The sequence below is a fragment of the Microcaecilia unicolor genome, chromosome 1, assembly GCF_901765095.1.
Source record: "Microcaecilia unicolor chromosome 1, aMicUni1.1, whole genome shotgun sequence".
Taxonomy (NCBI): domain Eukaryota; kingdom Metazoa; phylum Chordata; class Amphibia; order Gymnophiona; family Siphonopidae; genus Microcaecilia; species Microcaecilia unicolor.
In genome coordinates this window covers 310,246,680-310,270,804 of record NC_044031.1, presented here as the reverse complement: position 1 = coordinate 310,270,804, position 24,125 = coordinate 310,246,680, and the positions used below count along the sequence as shown (strand labels likewise).

General features: G+C 43.7%; 1 protein-coding gene across 1 annotated transcript in view; it reads left to right on the top strand.

Moving 5' to 3' along the window:
* LOC115477442 (GRB2-related adapter protein 2-like) overlaps window positions 1-24,125 on the top strand; it is a 147,682-nt gene that overhangs the window by 32,261 nt on the left and 91,296 nt on the right. The window contains 1 exon segment of the mRNA XM_030214359.1: window positions 12,078-12,191. Coding sequence (XP_030070219.1) covers window positions 12,114-12,191 — 78 coding nt within the window. The 5' untranslated portion in view covers window positions 12,078-12,113.

The window sequence follows — 24,125 nt, the reverse complement described above, 5'->3', positions numbered from 1 at the left end:
CACTGTTACCACATCCTCTGGAAAACAGTTCCGGAGCTTAACTGTTCGTTGAGTGAAAAAATATTTCCTCCTATTTGTTTTAAAAGTATTTCCATGTAACTTCCTCAAGTGTCCCCTAGTCTTTCTACTTTTTGAAAGAGTAAAAATTCGATTCACTTCTACCAGTTCTACATAACTCAGGATTTTATAGACCTCAATCTTATCCCCCTCAGCCTTCTCTTTTCCAAGCTGAAGAGCCCTAACCTCTTTAGCCTTTCCTCATATGAGAGGAGTTCCATCCCCTTTATCATTTTGGCCACTCTTCTTTGAACCTTTTCTAATTCCGCTATATCTTTTTTGAGATACGGCGACCAGAATTGAATGCAGTACTCACGGTGCGGATGCACCTTGGAGCGATACAAAGGCATTATAGTATTTTTGGTCTTATTCACCATCCCTTTCCTAATATTTCCTTGATTCCTGTTTGCGTTTTTGTCTGCCGCCACAAACTAAGCAGAACATTTCAGGGTATTATCTACAACGACACCCAGATCTTTTTCTTGGGTGCTGACCCTCAATGTGGACCCTAGCATCAGGTAACTATGATTCGGATTATTCTTTCCAGTGTGCATCACCTTGCATTTGTCCACATTAAATTTCATCTGCCATTTGGATGCCCAGTCTAACTACATCACATCACCACGCATCCCTGATTACGAATGTCTTTTTTCTAGAACTGTTTGATTAGATCGATATGCTATGACTACTATTCCTGTCATCCTTGTAACAACAATTGTATTTCTGTACCCTGAAATGTTGCTACCATTACAGGTATTTGTAAGCCACATTGAGCCTGCAAATAGGTGGGAAAATGTGGGATACAAGTACAATAAATAAATAAATAAATAAGTCTTCCAATTTCCTAAGGTCTTCCTGCAATATTTCACAGTCCGCATGGGTTTTAACAACCTTGAATAGTTTTGTGTTATCTGCTAATTTGCTCACCTCACTCATCATTCCACTGTTTTTTGCGTCCTTTCACTATCCTGAGACTACCACCCCAGACACAGAGGTTTTTTGTACTCATTGGACAAACTGAACATCATCCATTCTGATAGGCCCGTGATGCAGGCGGTTTCACCGAAACATGAACCGTGTCGGATCTGTATAATAAAATTTTGGAGTTGACACCCCATCCTTGAAGTCTCCTTGTGCTTTTGTTTTTGCTCCTGCATTGAGTGTACTTCAGATTCCCTCTTCTACATTTCTTGCTGAAATAATGCTGGACAGAGGGACATAAAAGTTGAGACAGGAAGAGAAAATCCTGGGCTAAAGGGGCACTTACTGGTTGGAAATGGGTGAGGCTGGGAGTAGCTCACTAAAGTGCTTCACGTCCATATGGGAAAATGTGTGTTGGCCAGGCCTTGAGCATCCTCTACACTTTAGGGATGTCTCCTCCCCTTCTATAAGAGTGAGTGTCAGAGAAAATCATATAACTAGTGCATGATGAGAACCATACATGGAATAAGGAGAGTTGCTTTGCAAGGCAGGATAACAAAATGAAACTTTTTTCCCCTGCAGTTAATAGCAATGTGTTAATCCTATAAATAGAGCCAACGCTCGGCTTCAGTGTTTCCTTTGTCTCCTTTGTGCTCAGCTTGTGAAGGTTTTGCTATTCTTTTTGGTTGTCTCAGTTCTGTCACAGAATAGTTCAGCCCCGTCCCCTGGAGCCCACAGTTCAAACTATAAATATCACCATTTGAGGAAATATTTCAACTCACACAAGCTCTTGCCAGGGTCAGTACAGCCCAGGAGGATTATTGTGACAGTATAATACCCTTTGTGAGGCACAAGCTTTCTAGTGGAACTGCACTCAGGAGTTAGTTCCTCCAGTCTCTCACCTCCTCTTAGAGTCTAAAGTGAAAAGACTTGGATACCAGAACCACTAATTGCTGGCTTGAGCTGCCTGCTTATGCAATTAGGGCATAATTATATATAAGATTATTTTTGCATGTAAACCATAATTTATATGTGTGTAAAAGGCCGCTTATAAAATTACCTCATGGGTTATGCACATAAAGGTGTGCACAGTGGCAGATTTCTCATATACTCAGAGGGACAGGTTGACGAGTTCTGATCCTCAAGTTCCTTTTCCAGCTTTGAAGATAACCAAAATATGCAAATGAACCTGTGTCATGGTTCAAAGAGACATAAATATGTTTCATAAATATTCATTGCAAACATCCTGATATCTAGATCTGTTTTCAGCATTCAAGGACTAGAGTTCAACAGCTCCCCCTCCCAAATAATACCAAAAAGGGCAGGCATCCAGACCCCTATTGTTCATGCAGAGCAATAAACAATGCCTTCTGACCTCTAGATAAGTGTGCAAAGTACACCATTTTCTTTGGTATTCCTTTAAAAGTCTGCTGACCGGGGGGGGGTAAAAAGTGTACAAAGGCAAAGGGTGGAGACGAGAAAGTTGTATTATGGGTAATGCATTTGATTTACCACATTTCTGTGGTACAACCAAAGAGGTTTCCATTTATTATGGGGTCTTTTACTAAGCCATGGTAAAAAGTGGTCTGCGGTAATGCGAGTACATCTTTTGGGTGCTCGCTGGGCCATTTGTTACCACATCTAGAAAAAAAGGACCTTTTTTTTAAGGGGTCAGAAAATGGATGTGAGCTAAAATTGAAACCAGTGCATGTCCATTTTTGGCTTGAGACCTTACCTCTACCCATTGACCTAGTGGTAAGGTCCCACTTGCTATCCACATGGTAAGCACACAGCATGCACCAACTTCCGTTTCCCACCGGGTAGGCACCCCATGGTAGAAAACAAATTCAGAATTACTGCCTGGGGCACGCAGTAGATTAGCAGTAATGCCGATTTGGTGTGCGCTGGATATGCACAGGCCCTTATATGCCTTTGTAAAAGGGTCCCTATATGTTGATACTTTTCTCTGTCTCTAGCGGGCTCACAATCTGGGGCAACGGAAGGTTAAGTGACTTGCCCAGGGTCACAAAGAGCTGTAGACTTGAACTGATTGCTTTCTCCAGCCTCTTTATTAAATGGCGTGTTCCTCTCCTACCTAGGTCAAAAATGGAAAACCAAAAACTTCCAGAAACGCAACAACCGAAGCAATCAAAAGGGGTGAACGAGAGTAAAGCATCAAGATGATACTATCTTGTAAATCAGAATGCTTTTATTCAAACGAACTGTATATACAAGCCTCAGCCAGGTGAACTCAACACAGTCTGTGTTTCGGCTTCTCAGCCTTCATCAGGTTACTCTAGTGTTTTCATGAAAGTTTTTTGATTAAAGAATATTGGTCAGAAGGCTTATTCCTCTTGTTTTTTGAACAAGAATATTACTTCAAGATTTGTGTTCAGGAAAACCTCAGCAGATTTCACTTTTTTTTTGTTTGTTTGTTTAAAGTTGACTCCTGATGAAGGCTGAGAAGCTGAAACACAGACTCTGTTGAGTTTACCTGGCTGGAACTTGTATATCCAGTTCATTTGAATAAATGCATTCTGATTTCCAAGATGATATCATCTTGATGCTTTACTCCGTCTCTTCCACCCCTGTGATTGTTTCCTCTCCTACCTAGCACAGATTACAGTAAGAGTCCTCTAGCTAGGAGATGCAAACTGTGGTTCCCTCTAGAACACGAGTTCTCAGCCCACTCCTTGGGATGCCCCCAGCCATTCAGGTTTTCAAGATACCCACAATCAATATGCATGAGATAAATTTACATGCACTACCTCCATTGTATGCACATCTTATCTCATGTGTTTTCATTGTGGGTGTCCTGAAAACTTGACTGGCTGAGTATATCCCGAGGACTGAGTTCACAACCCTTGTTCCAGAACACTAGGATATAAATATGTGTTCATGGATATTCTGACAAGCAGACTGGGCAGGTATTGAGGACCGAGTTGAGAACTGCTGCTCTAGAACATGCATGATATATGTAAATCTATCTTGTGCATATTTATTGGGGCTATCCAGAAATCCTGATCGGTTAGATATAATTTGAGTACAAGAATAGGAGAATATTGCAGTTACGTATGATCTTGCGTAGTAGTTTATATGGCAGAGTGCTCCAAATAAATGCTTTTAATACAAAAGTTTAGTGAGAATTTAAGTCTGTAAATTTGGGATGATAAGCTCCTTAGCAATTAGCCTTTCTGTAGAGATATGACATCAGCTGTCACTCCAAACGTGGCACAAAGTCAGCCATTGTAAAAGCACTGTGGCTTTTAATTTCAGTTTTCTTTAGCTGAGATCCATGTGTGCAGAAGCTATTTTGCTTGGAAGTAAAATTCATTATTTAAATTATTATATATGTTCTGGCTTGGATACTATTTGGGTGATTCTAAAGAATTTCCAGGCTCTGTTGGGTATGATGAAGATGTAGCATTTTAATCAAACTTGTGTGTGCAGAAGCTGGATTGTATAAGAAAGGAACCTACAGCGATTGTTTTCAAGCACAGGTACCAGCATTGTTCCCTCTAAGCCAGCCATTCCCAACCCAGTCCTTGGCCCACACCTAGTTCCATCGGGTTTTCAGGCTATCCGCAATGAATATTCATGAGTTAGATTTGCATGCAATTGAGGTAGCACATACAAATCTATCTCTTGCATATTCATAGTGGATATCCTGATGGGACTAGGTGTGACCTGAGGACTGGGTTGGGAATGGTTGCTCTAAATTGAGTGAGAGTCTTCCAATTTCATCGCTGCCAGTGTGTGTGTTTGTGGTGGTGGTGGAGGGGTGGGGGTTGTGCTTCAAAATTGTGTTTTCAATCATTAGGGACAGGCAGGTTCCCTGGAGCCCTTCAGAGCTTGCCTGTCCCTCATTATTGAAAATGTGATAGTGAAATAGCTCCCCCCCCCCCCCATTGGAATGACAGTATGTGGAGGACTCCTGCTCAGCTTAGAGGGAACAGTGAGTACCAGTCCTTCCAAGTCTTCCGCATTGAGCAGGAGACTCCTGCTTTTGTGGGTCATCTTCCACACTCCCACTGGTGATCCAGGATCTCCCGCTAAGCAGCTTCCCCTTCCAGTGGCAGCAAAGAGACGCCTTAATACAATGTCATCTCCTGCTGTTGTGGGACCAGTCTGGTGATAAGAGCTGTGGACTGGTCCCGCAGCAGTAAGAGATGACATTTTATTACGGTGTCTCCTGTTGTCACTGGAAACAGAAGCTGCTGCTGGTGTCCTGGGCCAAGTCAGTGAGGTGTCATGGGCGGAGCTGTGGGCGGAGCTGGGCAGAGCTATGGGCAGACTAGGAGCGTGCCCTAAAGCTTCTCCTGGGAAAGCTGAACCCCTGGTCAGCTTATAGTGTTAGTAGGGAAATAATATTACAATGGATTGAAGTTTATATATTAGAAAATAATTTGAGAAATGTATTGCTCTTGATTGTAATTTTTTAGAGCATATGCCAGCCGATATTCAGTGCCAACTCCTGGCCAGTTAAATAGCACTTAGCTGCCTAACTGCTAATATTCAGCGGGAGATAGCTGGTTATCTCCACTGAATATTCGCAGTTAGCACATAGCAGCTAACTGGCTATATTGCGCAATATAGCCGGCTATTCGCGAATATTCCAGCGCTGGATGGCTAAGTGTAGTGGCCAAATTGGACCACCTAAATAGCAGTCTTTTCTTCAGCCACTATAAACTTAACCGGCCAGTGTTGAATATTCACTTAGCTGGTTAAGTTTGAGCTGGCCAAAAAAAAAAAGGATATTCAATTTTTGCCACCAGAAATGGCCTGGCATTGAATATCCGGAGTCAGCGTCGATCGTGGCACTTATGCGGACTGCCTACCACGGTCTGAATATTGGGCCCGTTAGTCTTTGCATTCAGTAATATCAATAGGCTTTTTTATTCTGGATTGTGGATCAGGCTGGTATAATGTCCACAGTGTAGACCAGTGTCTGGACTCCTTTACCCTATTTTAGAAATAATCTATATCATACTTGTCTTTAATCAGTTTTATAACTAAATACAAAATGGGAAACATCTCAATGCTACTTTCTCTAGTTATTTGTGCACAGTTTGGGTAAGCATAAAAGGCTGGTATGTTCTAACAAAGTTCCTGTTTCAGAGGACATTTAACTACATCTGCATTGACTTGGGAACCTAAACATGACAGACTTGTTGAGAAGTCCTTGATAAAATGGATCTCCCAGTTATCAGCCTATGCTTGCAGTTCCTGGGACTAGACAGTAATAATTTTCTGTGGGTTTAGCAGAGAGCGACCAACTACAAGCTCTGACAATCTCCAGTAGGCCTCGTTGGTTCACATTCACATAATCAAACTTTAGTTTTTGGTTTCAGTTTTGGCTTCGGCTACAGTTTTGGTTTCGGCCAAAAGTGTTTAGACGGTTTCAGAAGTAGTTTCGGTTTTGGCAGAAACTGAAAAAATTACAGTTTTGGTTGGCCTCTACTGCCAATTCTAATTTAGTGTATGTCCTTAGCTCCTGACACAGGGCTAAGAGAACTGCAGAGATAATCCATCTGATATTCAGCCAATGACGGTCAGCTAGATTAGCCCCCAGTATTTAATGCCAGGCCATATCTGGGCACTGGCACAATATTAGGGTCTAAATGTCATGGGAATGGCCACCAGAGTCTATGCAGGTCCCAGTTGATATTCAGCTGAGGCCTGATTAAGACAGTTAAGTGGCCCCAGCTGAATATAGGCCGGGACCTGCATAATCATTGTTGGCCCTGAAAGCCCCCGATCTCCGCTGGCACCCATTTACAAAGGCCTGCCACAAGGAGCAGGAGAGAGGGGGCTTCGCTCCTGCCCCCACAGACCATCATGGGGGGGCCTACCTAGATCTCGGAGGGACCTTGTTCAAGGGGGGAGGGACTTTAGGCATCATGAGCTAGGAGGAGGGGGTAGGAGCAAGGGGATGCTCTTTAAGAGACCAGGAAGGGGATCGGGGGGGGGGGGGGCTTTCAGGGCCAACAATAGTTATGCGGGTCCTGGCCAATATTCAGTGCTGGGACCGCATAGCTTTTTGAGCTGTCTTAAATTAACCCGCTTAACTATGAGGGTGCTGACATTGAATATTGCTAGCACCCGCAAAACTACAGGCTCCTCCCTAACACCACATCCAGTACTACCCCTGACCGACTTTGTTTTGGCGGTGGTCATAGGTGATATTCAGTGGCACTGCCATCTTTAGTACCGCTGAATATTGGGGGTGGGTGGGAAGCAGGGACAGGCAGTTTAAGCGGGAAGAGCCTCTCCTGCCTGCTTAAATTGCTTTCAGTATCGGCTAGTGTGCTTCCAGATCCTGGGGAAGAATTGGGGAAGGGTGCCCCATTTGTTGTTCCACTGCAACACTTACTGGCCTATTCTGAATTGAATTATAATGTACATCCATGACCAGGGGAGTGGCTCGGTATTTCCCTGCCTATTACACAGATGACCAGAAGAGAGAGGTGAGGAGGGGAATGAACTAAACCCAAAAAGAACAAACAAATGGCTATATGCAAATACGTATTCACTGCCAAAGAATGTGGTCAAAGTAGTTAGCGTAGCAGGGTTTTAAAAAGGTTTGGACAAGTTCCTAAGAGAAAAGTCTATAAGCCATTATTAAGATGGACTTGGGAAAATCCTCAGCTTATTCCTAGGATAAGCAGCAGTAAAATTTGTTTTACTCTATTGAGATCTTGCCAGGTACTTATGACCTGGATTAGCCACTGTTGGAAACAAGATACTGGGCATGATGGACCTTCGATCTGACCCAATATGGCAATGCTTATTTGCTTAAGCACCTTAGTGTCAGATGCCCATCATAAAGGGCAAAGAGCTAGGTTGAAACACACTGTAAATGGGGTTACAGCCCCATGTGCACTCTCCTGAAGTCATAGGATGTGAACGTAGTGATCATCATTTATCACTGGCTTGGTGCTTTGACTGTTTTCACCTATTGCTTACATTCAATTGCCTGATTTAAAAGGAGAACTCTGAAGTGGGATCCAGATGGAGTTTCCAGTCATGCAAAGGTGCAGTGGATATGGCGAGTACAACTTGGCAAATGCCTCAAGAGATCTCTCCTTAAGTATGTTAGCACTAGTGAAACTGCCTATCAGAAATGACAGGTTAAAAACTGTCCTCCAGCCCCTATCCCAGCACCACCTCAGCGCTCTTTCCTTTCTCTCCCTAACACTTTTTCTCCTTAATCCCAGTCTGACCCCAGCCATCTCCCTTCCTCCAGCCTAGCCCCAGTCCTCTCTCCTCCTGCCCCATTCTGATCCCAGCACACTCTCCCCCCACCTCCCCAGCCTAGCCCCAGCCTGCACCTTCTCTTTCCGATCCATTCCAGAGCAGGGCCGTGCCAGCGCAGTAAGCCACCTCTGGAGGGCGCCGCCACGGTGCTTGCCCTACCAGCACCTTTTTCCTGAGGTTAGCTCACTTGCAAAATGTTTTACCTGAAGCTGTGATTCTCCTCTCTCCCCTACCCTCCCCGACCGCAGTGCTCACTGAGGCAGGCAGGCTCTGCGGAAGTTGTTTGAAAGAATACAACCAGTGCTATATATGTCTTTGGTGTGGGAAGAACTCCTCATTCAGGGTGAGCTTGAACAACATTCAAATTAAAGAGAACAGCCAGGTTTGGAGGGAGATGTGCAAGTGAGACTGGGGAGAAATAAAAACTAAATAGTGTAATTGTTAAAATCTGTAAGTGGTTCAAAGTTTTGGGGTTTTTTTTCTAAGCATGTACACCCAGAGGAGGGCATGACTGCAATGATGTGTGCATAATTATCAGGTAACCGGATAGCTACAGCCAAAAGCCATTTCATTGGCTGGTGGTTCCAACAGTAGTTTCAAAAGAGGAAGTTTAGGTGACGTGTAGTGTAGAAGAGCTGGTAAGTGAAAATCTGATTGTTTTTTTTGGTGTTTGGATAGGAAGAGTCTGTGATATGTGAAAATATATTTTGCTTTAATGAAATTGCTAAACTTTAGAGTCAGAGACTTATCAATGATCAGAAAAAGAAAGTCACCAGACAACAAAGGTAGAGAAAAATCATTTTATTTCATTTTAGTGTTTGGAATATGTCCACTTTGAGAATTTACATCTGCTATCTTATTTTGCAATGTATAGCAATTTGTTTCTAAGAATATTGCTGACAATTTCTGTCTGTGTGGTAAGTGGTGAGCGATCATTTTCACGGTTAAAAATCATTAAAAAAACTAGTAAAAAATGCCCGTTTCAAAAGGGAAGGAAACGGGCACTAGCAAGGCCAACCCCCACCCTCCCTCCCTCGCTGTTCCAGACTCTGCTGTCCCTCCGTTTTCACCCCCTCCTTTCCGCGACCCAGTCGACCCCCCTTCTCGGCGAAAACCGTCCCCTGCCGCCATCCAGTACCTGTGCTGACAGGGGACCCCAACCCCCATCAGCAGAAGTCCTGTGCTGGCCTTCGAGGCGTTGCTTCTTCAATGATTTTGTGTCCAAGTTGCTCTGCGTGCGTCTGACGTCAGATGCACACAGAGGAACTTGAACCGAAGATCATTGAAGAAGCAACGGCGCGAAGGCCAGCACAGGACCGGCTGATGGGGGTTGGGGTCCCCCGTCAGCACAGGTACTGGACGGCGGCAGGGGATGGTTTTTTGCCGAGAAGGGGGGTCGACTGGGTCGCGGAAGGGGGGTGCAGTGGGCTGTAACACAGGGGGAGGAGTAGGGAAACACACTCCGCATGTTTCCCTACTCCTCCCCTTGCTTTGGTATCAGCTGTCACTGACATCACTGACGTCAGTGCATGCCTGCCTAGCAGACCACCTCCGAGGAGGCACGGTCCCAGGCACATCCTGTTGGAGGTGAGAATTATTATAAAGGATTATTTGTGATCAAGTATTTCGCAAGAAAGGCTTGTAAGCCTTGCCATGATTGCTATTGAGAATGATATATGTGCCCAGTTAGATATCAAAGATTTAATTACTAATTTCATGAACATGAAAGCACGAAAAGCTAAGTGGTTGTAAACCCTCTATTTGTTCAGCAATCCCACAAAGATGCACTCCATCTTTCAGCTCCTATTTCCTTTGCATCTTGTGCCACACGGGGGGGGGGGGGGGGGGGGGGGGGGCAGGGGGGGCATCAACTGATAGTCTGCAGGGGAGCACCAGAGACCCTAGGCACGGCCCTGTTCCAGAGCTTCTTACTTGTGTGGCAAATCAACAGATTATTTATAACATAATTAACTTCTTGTCTTACCTCTATAAACAGGCAGGGTTGGTAGCTAAAAGGGAAGGCTTTCCCAGTGGGGTTTCTTTCTAGTTTAGTTTAATGTCAAATTTGATGTTCTGGTCTTCATGTACTTTCCTTTTGAAAATTAGGTAGACTAGCTAACGGCAGACTTTTTATTTCTTTATTCGGATTTATTCACTGCCTTTTTGAAGCAAGAATAAGTCAAACATGAGGAATAAAAAATTACAGCAGTAAAAAATATTCAAACAAAGTATGACGTGGAAGGGCATTTTCGAAAGGGACGTCCAAGTTTTGATTTGGACGTCCTCACAAAACGTCCCGATCCAGGGGTGGGGAAACCCGTATTTTCGAAACAAGATGGACGTCCATCTTTCATTTCGAAAATACCGTCAGGGAGGTCCAAATCCTTAAATTTGGTCGTCCGTAGATTTGGTCATTTCTGATTTTCGGCGATAATCGAAACCAAGGACGTCCATCTCAGAAACAACCAAATGCAAGCCATTTGGTCGTGGGAGGAGCCAGCATTTGTAGTGCACTGGTCCTGCTGACATACCAGGACACCAACTGGGTACCCAAGGGGGCACTGCAGTAGACTTCATAAATTGCTCCCTGGTACATAGCTCCCTTACCTTGCGTGCTGAGCCCCCCAAAACTCACTACCCACAACTGTACACCACTACCATAGCCCTTATGGGTGAAGGGGGTCACCTAGATGTGGGTATAGTGGGTTTGTGGTGGGTTTTGGAGGGCTCGCTGTTTCCTCCGCAAACGTAACAGGTAGGGGGGATGGGGCTGGGTCCGCCTGTCTGAAGTGCACTGCACACACTAAAACTGCTCCAGGGACCTCCATACTGCTGTCACGGACCTGAGTATGACATCTGAGGCTGGCACAAAATATTTTGAAACATGTTTTTGAGGGTGGGAGGGGGTTAGTGACCACTGGGGGAGTAAGGGGAGGTCATCCCCGATTCTCTCCAGTGGTCATCTGGTCATTTCGGGCACCTTTTTGTGCCTTAGTCATAAGAAAAACAGGTCCAGGTGAAAACAACCAAGTGCTCGTCAGGGACGACCTTCTTTTTTTCAATTGTGGGTCAAGGACGTCCAAGTGTTAGGCAGGCCCAAGTCCCGCCTTCGCTACACCTCTGACACGTCCCCTTGAACTTTGGCCGTCCCTGCAATGGAGTGCAGTTGGAGATGTCCAAAATCAGCTTTCGATTATACTGATTTGGACATTTCTGTGAGAAGGACGTCCATCTTCTGATTTGTGTCGAAAGATGGACGTCGTCCTTCTCTTTCGAAAATGAGACCGATAGTATACTACTTGTATTGTCAACACAATACATAATAAAACATTTTAACATAGTGCATAATTCTAGGTAATTTTGATGAGTAACTTTATACACTGCATTTGTCAATCACAGAAAGGTCATCCATATGATTAACTATATACATGAGTCTGCAGCATATACAACACCCTCTTCTCTACAAGTGTTCTATACAGACTTTTGGTGTATTTGTTGTCAAGGCCGTGTATCTTCCGTTTGCATAAAACCTTTTTTTTTTAATCCCAGTAACTATGAAGAGTAGTCTGGGAGCTCTGAGCAGTCTGAAGCTGCTGATTCAGAATCCAGCACTGCCCTCTTTTCCCTCTGCTCCAGGAAATAGTCCAAATATCCTGATTTCTAGTATAGTCTGGATCTTTCCATTCTTGATCAATTTGATACATGTCCATAGAGTTTTAAGACCTCTCTCTTTCTTAGTGCACATGTTTCAAAATGTCCCTCACAGTAAAATTTAAAAACATGCCCCTCGGAGATCCTTTGGTATCTTGTTTTACCAAGTGCTTTCTGCTTCTCTTTTTCAGCCTGGTTAGCCTGCTTGCCCATGCCAGGGTCCTAGGATGGAAGCCATCGCCAGATATGACTTCAGTGCCACAGCAGAGGATGAGCTCAGCTTCTGCAAGGGGGACATCCTTAAGGTAACTATGGAATTCTAACACTGGTAATACGATGGATAGGGCTGTACCACCAGGTGCAAACAACAGGAATTCCAGTTTGACCAAAACAGAAAATAAAGTGCTATTTTTGACCTCTAACACCTCCTGCTGTTTCTGAATAGTCCAGCAGTTGTGAGAGATTTCATATGTGAAAGGCCATTTTATATAAAATGTTGAGATTTGAATTGAGACATCTAGGTCAGGACATGCTAAATTCCGGTGGTATTTTACAAAAGGCTCTGCTGAACGTGAAGCCTTTTGAAAAATATGGATAAGATCGTGGAGGAGTGCATTTGTATTTACCAGCACCCATAGGGTTACCATATTTGCCCTGACAAAAAAGAGGACACCAATAGCCATACCCCCTCCCCACCCCACCATGTCCCTTCCCTACCCCCATACCCTCTGCCATGCCCCCTCCCCATCCCATCCCACCCCTCCCCCACGCCACAGTCACCTTGACTTGACCTCTCCAAAGAAAGCCATCCCCTTCTATATATTTCCCATCCCCCAAATATTTTTCCAGCCTCCCTCCACCCACCTTTTTTTACAGCTCCCTCACTCCCCTACCCTCTACCCACATTCCACATCCCCTCCCCTCCCCTAGCTTATCATGCCTTGGTGGTCTAGTGGCCTCTTAGGGGCAGGAAAGGCCCTCACACTTCAAGCGGTGACCTCACAAGACTTCTGGAAGTCTCACGATGCCACTGCTTGAAGTCTCGGCAGCCATTTTGAAGTGGTGCCGCTAGCAAGCAGGAGACTTATTTGTCCTCTTTTTGAGGGTTTGTCTGCAAACCCGAACAAACGGGTAGGCTGGAAAAAGCCGCCCGGACGTCCCACAGGGTCCTCAAAAAAAGGACATGTCTAGGTAAAACTGGACAAATGGTAAACCTAGGCACACACAGCAGGAGCAGCCATTTTACCAGCATTTTCTGATGGAACAGCTATTTTGCAACCTTCTTGTGTAAGTGATGCCACTTCCACATGTAGCCAGCACATTTTACAAGTCTAAATCTTTAAGTATAATTGTCATCAATTACTAGTTTTTTTAATATCTATTGAAAGCTTTTTAAAGACAAACAAGGAAAAATACCACTTGTTAGAAATAACAGCAATCTTCATCAATTCACAATAGTTCAAGAACCCACAGAAGTAAATATTTTTATTAATGAGGGCAGAACTACCTTCATGTAGAAGTCCAGAGTCAGTTGCCAACATTTTCCAGTTCTGTGGTATATATTTATTCCTTCTTCAAGTTTGTTTGGTTGTAAAAGGCAAGGTTTTTTCCTGGGGTGGGGGGGGGGGGATGCATAGCTTGATGGGATGTCCTTGTTGTAATATCAGCGTAAATCATTTCTTAGTTGACTGTGAAGCGACTGTTAAATTTATTTGCATGTTTAATTGTCTTTCTGATGTACTGACGTTGCGAAATTTGAAATGTCAAGGTTCTAATATAGCTGCTTGCAATTTTACACACTGTACAGTCTTATATAATGTCTTTGAAGGAGTCCAGACATGGCAAGTCTATGTTAGACTCAGTTCATAAAACTGGATTCCTGGAGTTTACAGTTTGCATTGACAGCTTGCTGATGCTCTATAACTTCCTGATTGGTAAGCCTGCATTCAGATAAGATTCCTGTGTGCCTTTAAAGTAAGCCTAGATCATGTAGAGTTACTATTTGGCAAAATTCGGCATCTCGTAGGCTGTAGCAACAACCCATCAACTAGGCAGTTCAAAATGTTTGTGCATAATAATCTGCAAGGTATTCTCCAAGGTAAATTGCCTGCCTCTGGAAACTTCCCATTTTAACCGTATCAAGCAATTACACAGCCAAAGTAACACTTCCAGCATCACAATTCTGATCCTTATGAAAGAGTAATACCAGACCATGGTTGCACTTATATCCCAAGACATGCCCATCTGTCCATGTGTTCAGAAAAAAATGTTGTAGGTATTGCTGGATTTGTTGTTCTTAAGTTGAAAACATCTCTACATTGTGAACCCTGCATAAACGTTTTGAGTGATGATAGTGGCAGCAAACTGTATTCACTGATAACACAGAAAAGTAAAGGTGGCCTTATTTTTCTCTCAACAGATGTTATTGAAATTTGTATTAAGTGTGAAAACTTTCTTGACGCCATGTCTCAAATCCAGCTAGCCCAGCAGCTTCCCTTTCTTGGGTTTCTTGTTTTGAAATAGTGCAGTCTGTGTTAAGAAGCAACTATCTTCTCCATTTTGTCAGGTCACATGTATGGATGTGATCCAGCATGAAATCATGTGCTTTTGTTAATTAAAGCTATGTTAGAAAAATATTTGCAAGTGAAGTTTTACTATGCAGGCAAACAATACACAGCCAAAATACAAAATAGCAAACAGCATAGTATTAGCCACCAAGTTCATACAAAGTTAATTGTTTTCAGTGGAAAATAAATCTGTTGGCCGCCTGCTATGTGAATATTCCATCACTGTTTCATTATTGCTACCAAGTATTTCATATTATGGGCATATGCCTTCAACATTGGTTGTTTAAATTTGTTTATCTAGACTGTACATGCAGATGGTATTGCTTGTTAACCCAAAGGCAAAACCTAAAGATGGTTAAACAATTTCATATAAACCGTGGCCCACGAGTTTTTAACATTTCAAAGGTATCCAGATAATTTATGTGTGGGTTTTATTTTGGGGTAGAAAGTGATCTTGCATTTTGCTTTCTACAGTAGATAATACATTCTTATTTTTATTTCTCCTGTGCTGTACTGCTTATAGAGAATGTGATTTCTTAGTATTTCCTTTTCTAATTTTTGGTCCTTTATTCTATAATTGGTGAGAATTGGTTTGTGTTCTGTGAGTAACTGAAGAGATTTAAAAATGTCCGGGTTTCCAAAGTTTCCATAAGTGTGAATGTGGTTTATGTTGACTGTTTACTTAGAAATCCATCATAACGTACACTCTAAGGCATTATTTGGTATACTCCTAAACACTACTCACTCCTATGTGCCTAGAGCCTCCCATGTTAACTCTGGGCCCCCCAAAATGTCAAGTCTGGCTATGTCTCTGCTAGCAACACATGCACCTTATAGAATAGTGGGATGGAAGATGAAGAAGCAGACACGATGAAAGGTAGGTTGAATGAGCAGAGATCCCGTGTCTGAATGGTCTGTTTTACCTGGGTGCGTTGGCAGCAGTGGCGTACCAAGGGGGGGGCGGTGGGGGCGGTACGCCCCGGGTGCACGCTGCTGGGGGGGTGCCGCGCGCCTGTCGGCTCTTCGTTTTCATGCTCCCTTTGCCACGGAACAGGTTACTTCCTGTTCCGGGGCAGAGGGAGCATGAAAATGAAGAGCCGGCAGGCGCGCAGCACCCACCACCCCCCCAGCGGCGTGCACCCGGGGGGGGGGGGGTTATTTTGCCGGGGGATCGGGGGGGGGGGGTTTCACCGGTGGGGGGGGGCGTCGCACTGTTCTGGGGGGGCGCTGCACCCGGGGGGCCGGGTGTCAGCCCCCCTAGGAACGCCACTGGTTGGCAGTATTACACCTCAGGGCTTTTACCTTTGGTAAAGTGACATTATTACACCTTGAGGTATAAGTATCGCCCCTGAAGCAGCTCTGCTGAGTGAAACATGGCTGCATCAGGTGCCTTTTAATCCCTTTTTCTACAATAAAGGCCTTTAATCTAGCTTTTACCGCGTCTGCTTCTTCATCTTTCATTCTACTGGGAGTAGCAGACCGCTTGCCCATGTGTTTTTTAGGATCATCCTTATAGATTAGCATCAGATGTACACATTGCAAGGTGCACTCAGGCATACCAGCTTATGCTTGCCATTGACCTGGCATAAGTTGTGGTGTCTAAGTTTCATTAAGCTAAAATGGTTTTGCACTACTATTCTATAACAGGTTAGGAGTACCATAATACCATAATAGAATTGGTGCTAAGTGTGCTTCTTTGTCATGCCTATATTTAGATACCACTTTATAGAATTGCCCCCATATACCCATATATAGAAGACAAACCAAAGAAGATAAAGCCAAGATCAGTTAATAAAATATAGTAATCCTCCAGACTAATACTGCCAGGAAATACTCTTCAGGAAACATGAATCTAGTTCACCAGCAATATGTCATTCACTTGTTTTGTTACACCTGATGCAGCCATTCGACGAACACGGCCATGTTGGGTGTTTTATTCTGTTGAATTTAAATTATAGTGGTTTTACCTTCTTTGGTTTTTGAGACCACTCTACTTATCTTTTGTTTCTTCATGGTTTCTTACAAATTCAGGAGCGAATGGGGAGTGCTCCTTCCCACGCCAGTTCCAGTCTCAAAATGGTTGCCACTATCTCCTGTGAGAATCTTGTGATACTGCTGCAGGAATTCACGGCAGCCATTTTAACTGCAGAGCCGGCATGGGCAGGAGAGACTGGGGATTCCTCCTGCCCTGACTGGCTTCTAAGCTAGGCCCAGGGAAATCTAATGGATGGCTCTCTGCCAGGGGCAATGGTTTCAGTTTCAGCTATGGTTTTGGCCACATTCTATCAGAAATGGCAAACCAGATTGAATCTAAATTCATAACCAAAGGTTTACTCACAAGAACTGCAGGAAGCAAAATTGCCACATTCAAAGGGACTTCTCCCAAATCTCTACCAGCACCAGGAGATTCTTGAGTAGAACTTCCCCTATAGTATATTATCATACCTACTGCTCCTGAAACTTAGTTATACTGCAGCTCTCTCACTCAGACCAATAACTTGCACCTTTACTCCTTATCCCCCCCCCCCCCCCCCAGCTGCCTTGGCTCCCCCTTGCACCAAACATTGCACCTCAGGGAGTGGAGAGCTTGCTGCACACAGCTGAAGAGGCAGGGTCCTCAAGGTAGGCTCAGCATCACCTCAGGCTGAGGGAATTAGACCTGCTGTACTCTCAGGAGTTCCAACCCCAGTGAGCTCAAAACCAGACCTTCCTGTTGCTGCCCTCCATGAGTCACAAAAGAATCAATGGAACCTGCAAAAGGTACTGCAGATGGGTGAGAGGATCATCTCAATTGTCTACTTTTACCCTTCTCCATGGTCAGAGCAAATTGCAAACAGCAAGAACTTAGCTTGTGGTCGCCCTCTTGGATCTCGTGTAGTTTATAACATAAGCATATACACATTTACTTTACATATTAACATCTACGTAAATGTGGCTTCAATCTAGTAGTGATTTCTGCTGTTTACCCCTAGTGTTTTACAGATACTTCATGTGTCTTTATAAAATAGGCAAAAAAACAGGTGCCTTCTTGCTTTCTCAACTAGACAACCTGTTATATAATTACCCTCTAAGTTTGTCATATCTCATGTATTTGTTCATTTTGTACTACTTACCATTCTCCTTTCACTCATTTCTGTGAAAACCCACATGATTTCTCCTACGTGGTTCCACCATATCAAACATTTCCCCTCCCTCTCCCTTCCTATACCCTTGTAGCCCAGTGTCTCCCTACCCCTTCACCTCTTTTTCTTCTCCACCCCTGTGGTCCAGCATTTCCCTGTCCCCTCTCCCTTTCCCCCAACACTTATGGTCCAGCGACTTCCTGGCCCCTCTCCCTTTCCCTCCACCCCTATGCTCCAGCAGTTCCTTCTCTCTACCTCTTCCTCCACCCTCCCCCCCCAAAAAAAAGTGCAGCTTCAATGTTCAGCAGAGGGGATAGCAGCTGCAGGTAAACAGTAAACAAATCCCAATGCCCTGTGCGTTCCTGGATTGTGTAGGAGGCAAGACAAAAAGGGGGGAGTAGGGAGAGTTGGCTCTTCTCAAATACCGAAGGAGACGTGTAGATGGGTAAGAGTCTTTATTACAAACCATCAAAAGCGATGATTTGTAATAAAGGCTATTATCCATCTACATGTCTCCTTCGGTGTTTGAGAAGAGCCAACTCTCCCTACTTCCCCCTTTTTACTCTGATTAATTTTACGTAGGGAACCAGCACACCTCCACCTTTGTGTACCCTTCCTTTGTTTTGTGTAGGAGGCAAAACACACGCTGGAAATGATAGCCTGCTAACTGTGGTTTACCACTTACACAATCCAAGAAGGTACATAGCCTGAGGGTTTGTATAGCCACATCTTCTTCCTTCCCTCCATCTCCCACAGTCCAGCATCTCTCTCTCTCTTACTCACTCTGTCCCTCCCCCAATAGTCTGACATCTCCAGTCCCCTCTCTCCCCAGTTTCCTCATCCATAGTCTGACATCAGGTCTCTAAGGGGAGTATAGTCTCCTCCGTATTTTAAATGCCTCCTAAAAGCTCTTTTTTTTTTTTTTTTGGAATGGCTTGTGCTGTCACTCTTCCAGAGAGTTAGTGGAGATTGAGGCCAGGTATGAGTTTTGATAGCAGTAATAATTTATTTTGTGGTTGTTGATTGTGCTTATGATTGAAGTTAGAGTGTATGTGGTCTTGTTTGGGTGTATCTTTACTACTTTAAGTTGGAGTTCCTTTTTTTGTTGTTGGCTTTTTTTGTTTTGTCTTGTTAGGGTTGTGAACCACAGTGATCTTGTTTTTGAACCAGGCAGTATAGAAACTGAAATAAACGATACTCTCTCTCTCTCCTGTTCCCCCCCCCCCCCAAGTCTAGCATCTCTCCTGTCCCTCTCCACCCTACAGGTCCATCATCTCTCTATTTCCCTCTCCTTCCCTCCCTCCACCTCCCAGTGGTGTTCCTTGGTCGGCTGCCACATGGGGCGGATCGCCACTGCGTACCCTCATGGATGCAGCGTGTCCCTCCATGGGTGCAGTATCATCATCCCCCCTGGCGCATCACCTCAAAACACTCCCCGCGGTGCATTGCTCTTACCTCCTGGGGTGCCGGGAGCAGCCGCACGACTGTTGGCTCTGCCGGTTTCCTGCTCCCTCTGTCTCGGAACAGGAAGTAACATGAGAGGGAGTAGGGAACTAGCGGAGCTGACAGCCCCGTGACTTTTCCCTGCACCCCCCCCCCTGCAGTGTGCACCCGGGGCAGACCGCCCCACCCTTGGTAAGCCACTGCCACCTCCTCCTATGGGTCCAGAGCCTCTCCCCTCCCTGGGAGTGCAGTACTTCTCCCTCTTCCTCCCTCAAACCCCCCATGAGACTAGCATCGCTCCTATTCTTCCCTCATCCCCCTCCATGAGTCCAACACCTCTCCCTCATCCTTTCTTGCACCCCCACAGTCCATCAAACCTGATTTCTTTGCCAGTGGCAGCAGCAGTGATAAGGTCCTGCCTGGGCTGAATGGGAGCATCTCGCCCACACATAACAGAAAGTTGCATCAGAGGGGCAGGACATGGCAGAGGAAAGGCTCCCATTCGGCCCAGACATGGTCTTATCATTGCCACTGCCGGTAAAGAGGTCAGATTTGAGAGACTGGGGGGGGGGGGGGGGGGTGGGGGGGTGAGGTAAAACAAGGGAGAGATGCTGGATCCGCAGTGGGATGGGAAGGGAAGATAGAGACATGCTGCAAACTTTACAGAAAATCTCCCACTGCTCTGTTTGTGTGCCAACCCTATGACCCCCCCCCCCCCCCTCGGGCACTGGTTGAGAACTGCTGCTACATACAGACATTATGACCTCCCCCTTTTTGCTCATTATATCGCTTATCTATTGAGCCTAAACATTCTTCTGGCTTTGGCCACTGCTTGTCAATTGTTTCTCTGCCCTCGAGATCTTCAGAATTCTCACCCCAAGATCCATGCTCATCTGCTTCTCCCCATATATGCTCCTGTAACAGCAACAGACTTCAAAATTGAGAACTTTGTTATCTTAGAGAGAATATGAAATCTGTAAATGTAGGGTTAGAAACAAAGTAAAAAAATCACTAAGCCTTATTTACTTTGCTTAATTGTTTTTACGGATAATAACATGCTCTCAATTTATTCAGGGCAATCCATTTATCTCCTCTTTGCTGTAATTTGGCAGACGGCACCCATTAGCACAGATTTTAGGCAAGTGCTTTTCCTGCATTCACCTACACTGTATATAGCAATCATGGGGGTGGAAGCTTTTAATCCATGTCACAAAATATAGCTTTTCAAAGGCTTCTGTTGCCCAGTTGAACATTAACATTACAACTTATATTCTGCCATATACTTTACAGTTCAATGCGGATTACATCTTAAAGAAGCTGGACATAACTAAATCTTTAAATTCAAAAAAATCTAAACACAATGACCCATAATTACTATATTCCATAACATATTTCCTAAACAAATATGTCTTAATTTGTCTTTGGAAATGACTATAACTTCTAGCAGAAAGCAAGAAACTCTGAACAGCTTTATACAGATGAGCTGCTTGAAATGAGAAAAGATTGTCCAGACTTAGATCTTTTCATAATTCTCAAGTAAGGATAAGTAAATAAAACCATAGTTCTAGTTTTCTTAGATTTCTGTAAAAAAAAATAAAATGATCTAAAAATATAATGGGGTTAACCCAAAGAGTACCTTATATATAAATTGTTTTTTAAATTGAAAAGAATACTGGCATAAACAGGAAGCCAATGACTCTTCCTGAAATAGGGTGAAACACTATCACACTTCTTTAAGGAACATATCAAACATAATGCCATGTTTTGAATAGACTGCAATTTCTTTAGTAACTGTTTAGAGGAACCCAAGGTCCAAATTTTAAGACCTGTTGTAAGTATTTTGAAATAATTTGGCACTCACTATAAGGTTTTTTAATTCTTTGGGAAGGCTGTTAAATCAGTAGGGATCCTGAGGGACACAGATCTGTGCACCAGACACTATTTCTAATTGGTACAGGGTAATGTTAAGAGATTCCGTCAGCCTGCAGGGCGGGATGGTTTACTTGCTGAAAAGGAAATCATAGAAATTGATAGAGATCACGCTCAGAGATTTGGACATTAGTGAATTTCTCTTCTACTAGTCTGAGCTACTCAAGAATTTAACATCACATTATAGTGCTTATTTGAGAAGCACTATTTTGATTTTAGATGGGTATAAACTATATCAAGATATTCATAAAGGGAAGGAAAAGCCTCAAAGAGCTCAAAATCATACAGATTTAAAGAGCTAACTTGATCAAATGATCTTCATCATTGGAAAAAAAAAACCTTCCCCATACCGCTATCTGTTCTTTAAATCTCCTTTTTATCTCTTTTTTTTTATTTTTTATTTTATGTCAATCAGAAAAAAATCTCTTGTGATGCTGTTCTTAGCTACTTCCAGCTTTCAAAGTCCATCCATTATTGCTAATGCAAAAGTAAAACACTTATCTTTATACGGCACTTGTAGCATATGGAATGAAACAATTCTTCAAACTCTCCTCGCCCCCAGGCCAACAATGACCAGCATTTCGCTCAGCTGCTTCAGGGTCCCAGATGACGGGGCTTCTTTGTACTGACAGCACTTCTGGCTCTAATATAGCCATCTGTGGGATGATTCATCCTCCAGGCTTATCTGCATTTTATTTGTATATCTTCCTGCAGGCTATTGGCCAAAGGTACAATCTCTGTTAAATGAAGTAATCCTTCAAGTCCTTAGTCAATTCTCCAGAATTTTCTTGATAGGTGATTTAAATTTGCACCTTGTTGATAATCAAAATGTTAATGTTAAAGATTTTAACTTTTTTTTTAAAAGAATTGTGGCTTATATTTAATGAACAATGGACCTACTCATGAGAGGGGTCATTCACTTGATAAACTTGCAATTTCTTCTCTAACCTTAATCAGTTTGGCAAGCTGGTCGCCTATACCTTGGTCCGATCATTTGTACTCTAATTTACCTTAAATGTATGTATGTCTAGACCTTTGAGTAGACGGGCTAATAGAATGATCTCATTTTGTAAGAAAGTAGATAATGAAACTTTCTGGGGCAAGGTGATTGATCTCGTACTCCCTACATTCCTTAAAACCTCAATGGGACTCAGGGCCGGCCCTAGTGTTTCTAGCATCCTCCTGCAGTCTATTAGTCGGCGCCCCTACCCATCCAGAGGTGGGATCACTATGGCTCCACCCCCACAGTAGACACACCCCTTTTACCAGCCATGGCATCATTGAAAATATTACACCAGTATAGAAGAAAAATAACTTAGCACACAGACCAGGAATTAGGAGAACAGACAGTCTTGCCAACTCTGAAAAACAATGTGTTATCAAAATTTCAGAATCTAACAAACAGATCCCTATTCAGACACTTGGCCTTGCAGTCACACATGTAGAACAGAGATAGCCCCTCTTCAAATTCTTCAAAAATTAACCTGAAATCCTAAGAAGTTAGACTCTGCATGCAGCACAATAGCCTTCCCATCGAGCACAGCTTAGGATCTAGCTAGGACAGACTTAATCAGCATAAACTAACATATTCTACAATCTGAGTTGGACAGACTAACAGGAGTTACTGAAGTGGGAATGAGAGATAGGTGATGGTTAGGAATTGAAAGCAGGCATCTAGCCCTCCTGTCCTGTGAGTTGCTGTGTTGGGGGTGGGGGGGTGGGGGTGGAAAAGGGTGGGTCAGGTGCAGCACTAAACAGCAGTCTCTGACAAAACAAGGGTCCAGGCTCTGCTGTGCTGTCTCTGTCTGAGCCCTCTCTGGGCAGAGGAAAGAGGTTAGCTGAGCTCCCACAAATTATTTCAGAGCCAGATTCAGTTGGAGCAGTGACGTCCTCTGACAAACACAAGGAGGATATTTCTCTGCTTGGGAGGGGGGGAGGGGACGGGACAGAGAGCTGACAGCTTTAGAGCCAGACTGAGATGAGCAGAAGAGATTAGATACTCAGCAGAGCTTGATTGCTTGCAAAGTGACGCCCTTGAAGGCAGGCGCCCTCCTGCAGTGCTTACCCTGCTTACCGGGTTTGACCGGCCCTGATGGGACTCAATTTTTACAGTTGTATTGGATGATCTGGCTCCAGTAGTGACCAAGAGAGTTGTGCTCAGTGCATTTTTCTAGCAAAAATGGTGCCGGTACTCAAATGCTAGGCTACCCTTCAGGGGTGGGATAATCAGTGAGGGACCCACCCCACAATAGCCAGACCCCTGCAACCAGTCACAGAATCTATGACAAGGCAGAATTGGTGTGTAGAGCCTGAGCTCTTTCATTAAAACTTGGGGACCATGGGTCAATTTTAGCAGACAATGGAAAAGGTGCCGGTACTCAGTACCCCCAAGTACCCCCTCAAAAAAAGCCTTGGTTATGCTTAACAAAAGACTTTCTTGGTTTTCAGGGGAACTTATAAGTATGAAATGAAATTGCAGGCTCTTAGAAAACAAGTGGCATAAAACTTGTGACTAGTGCCAAGCTTTTGTGGAAGAAAGAATTTAATCGCTATAAGTGACATATTGCTGAGGCTAGAAAAAGGTGTTATTTATTTATTTATTTATTTATTTGTAATATTTATACCCCGCACTTTCCCACTCAATAGCAGGTTCAATGCGGCTTACATAGAAATCATGTTAACAAAGTGATACAAAATGGATGCAGCTATGATATTGTAAGTAAAGAGGTAATCGTTTATGTGTGGATAGGTAAGATGGGCAAAAAGGAGGATGAAAAAGTTAGGGGAATGGTAGGAGGGAGTGTATAGAGATTAACATGTAGTTTAATATGGGAAACTGTTAGGGAGGGATAGGAAGGGGGATGTATTAGATAGTGTAGGGAGGGGTAGGAAGAGGGATATTATAAAGGGAAAAAATGGGGAGGATATTCCAGATTCAGTTTTATAGTCTGGTCCGGTAGTAAATAAGGTCTTGTAAATTTATAGTGAAATGGTTGAATCTGGCCATTTATTTATTATGAAACAATCACAATGGCTTCCTTCTCTGTATAATCACTGTGGAGCTTCAAACAACTCGCATTAAAATATTATGTTTGCTCCCACAGTCCCTCAGTTCTTAAATTCTCAAATCCAACCCTTCATTTCAATAATTTTTATCTCTTAGTGTCCTCAGTTGTGC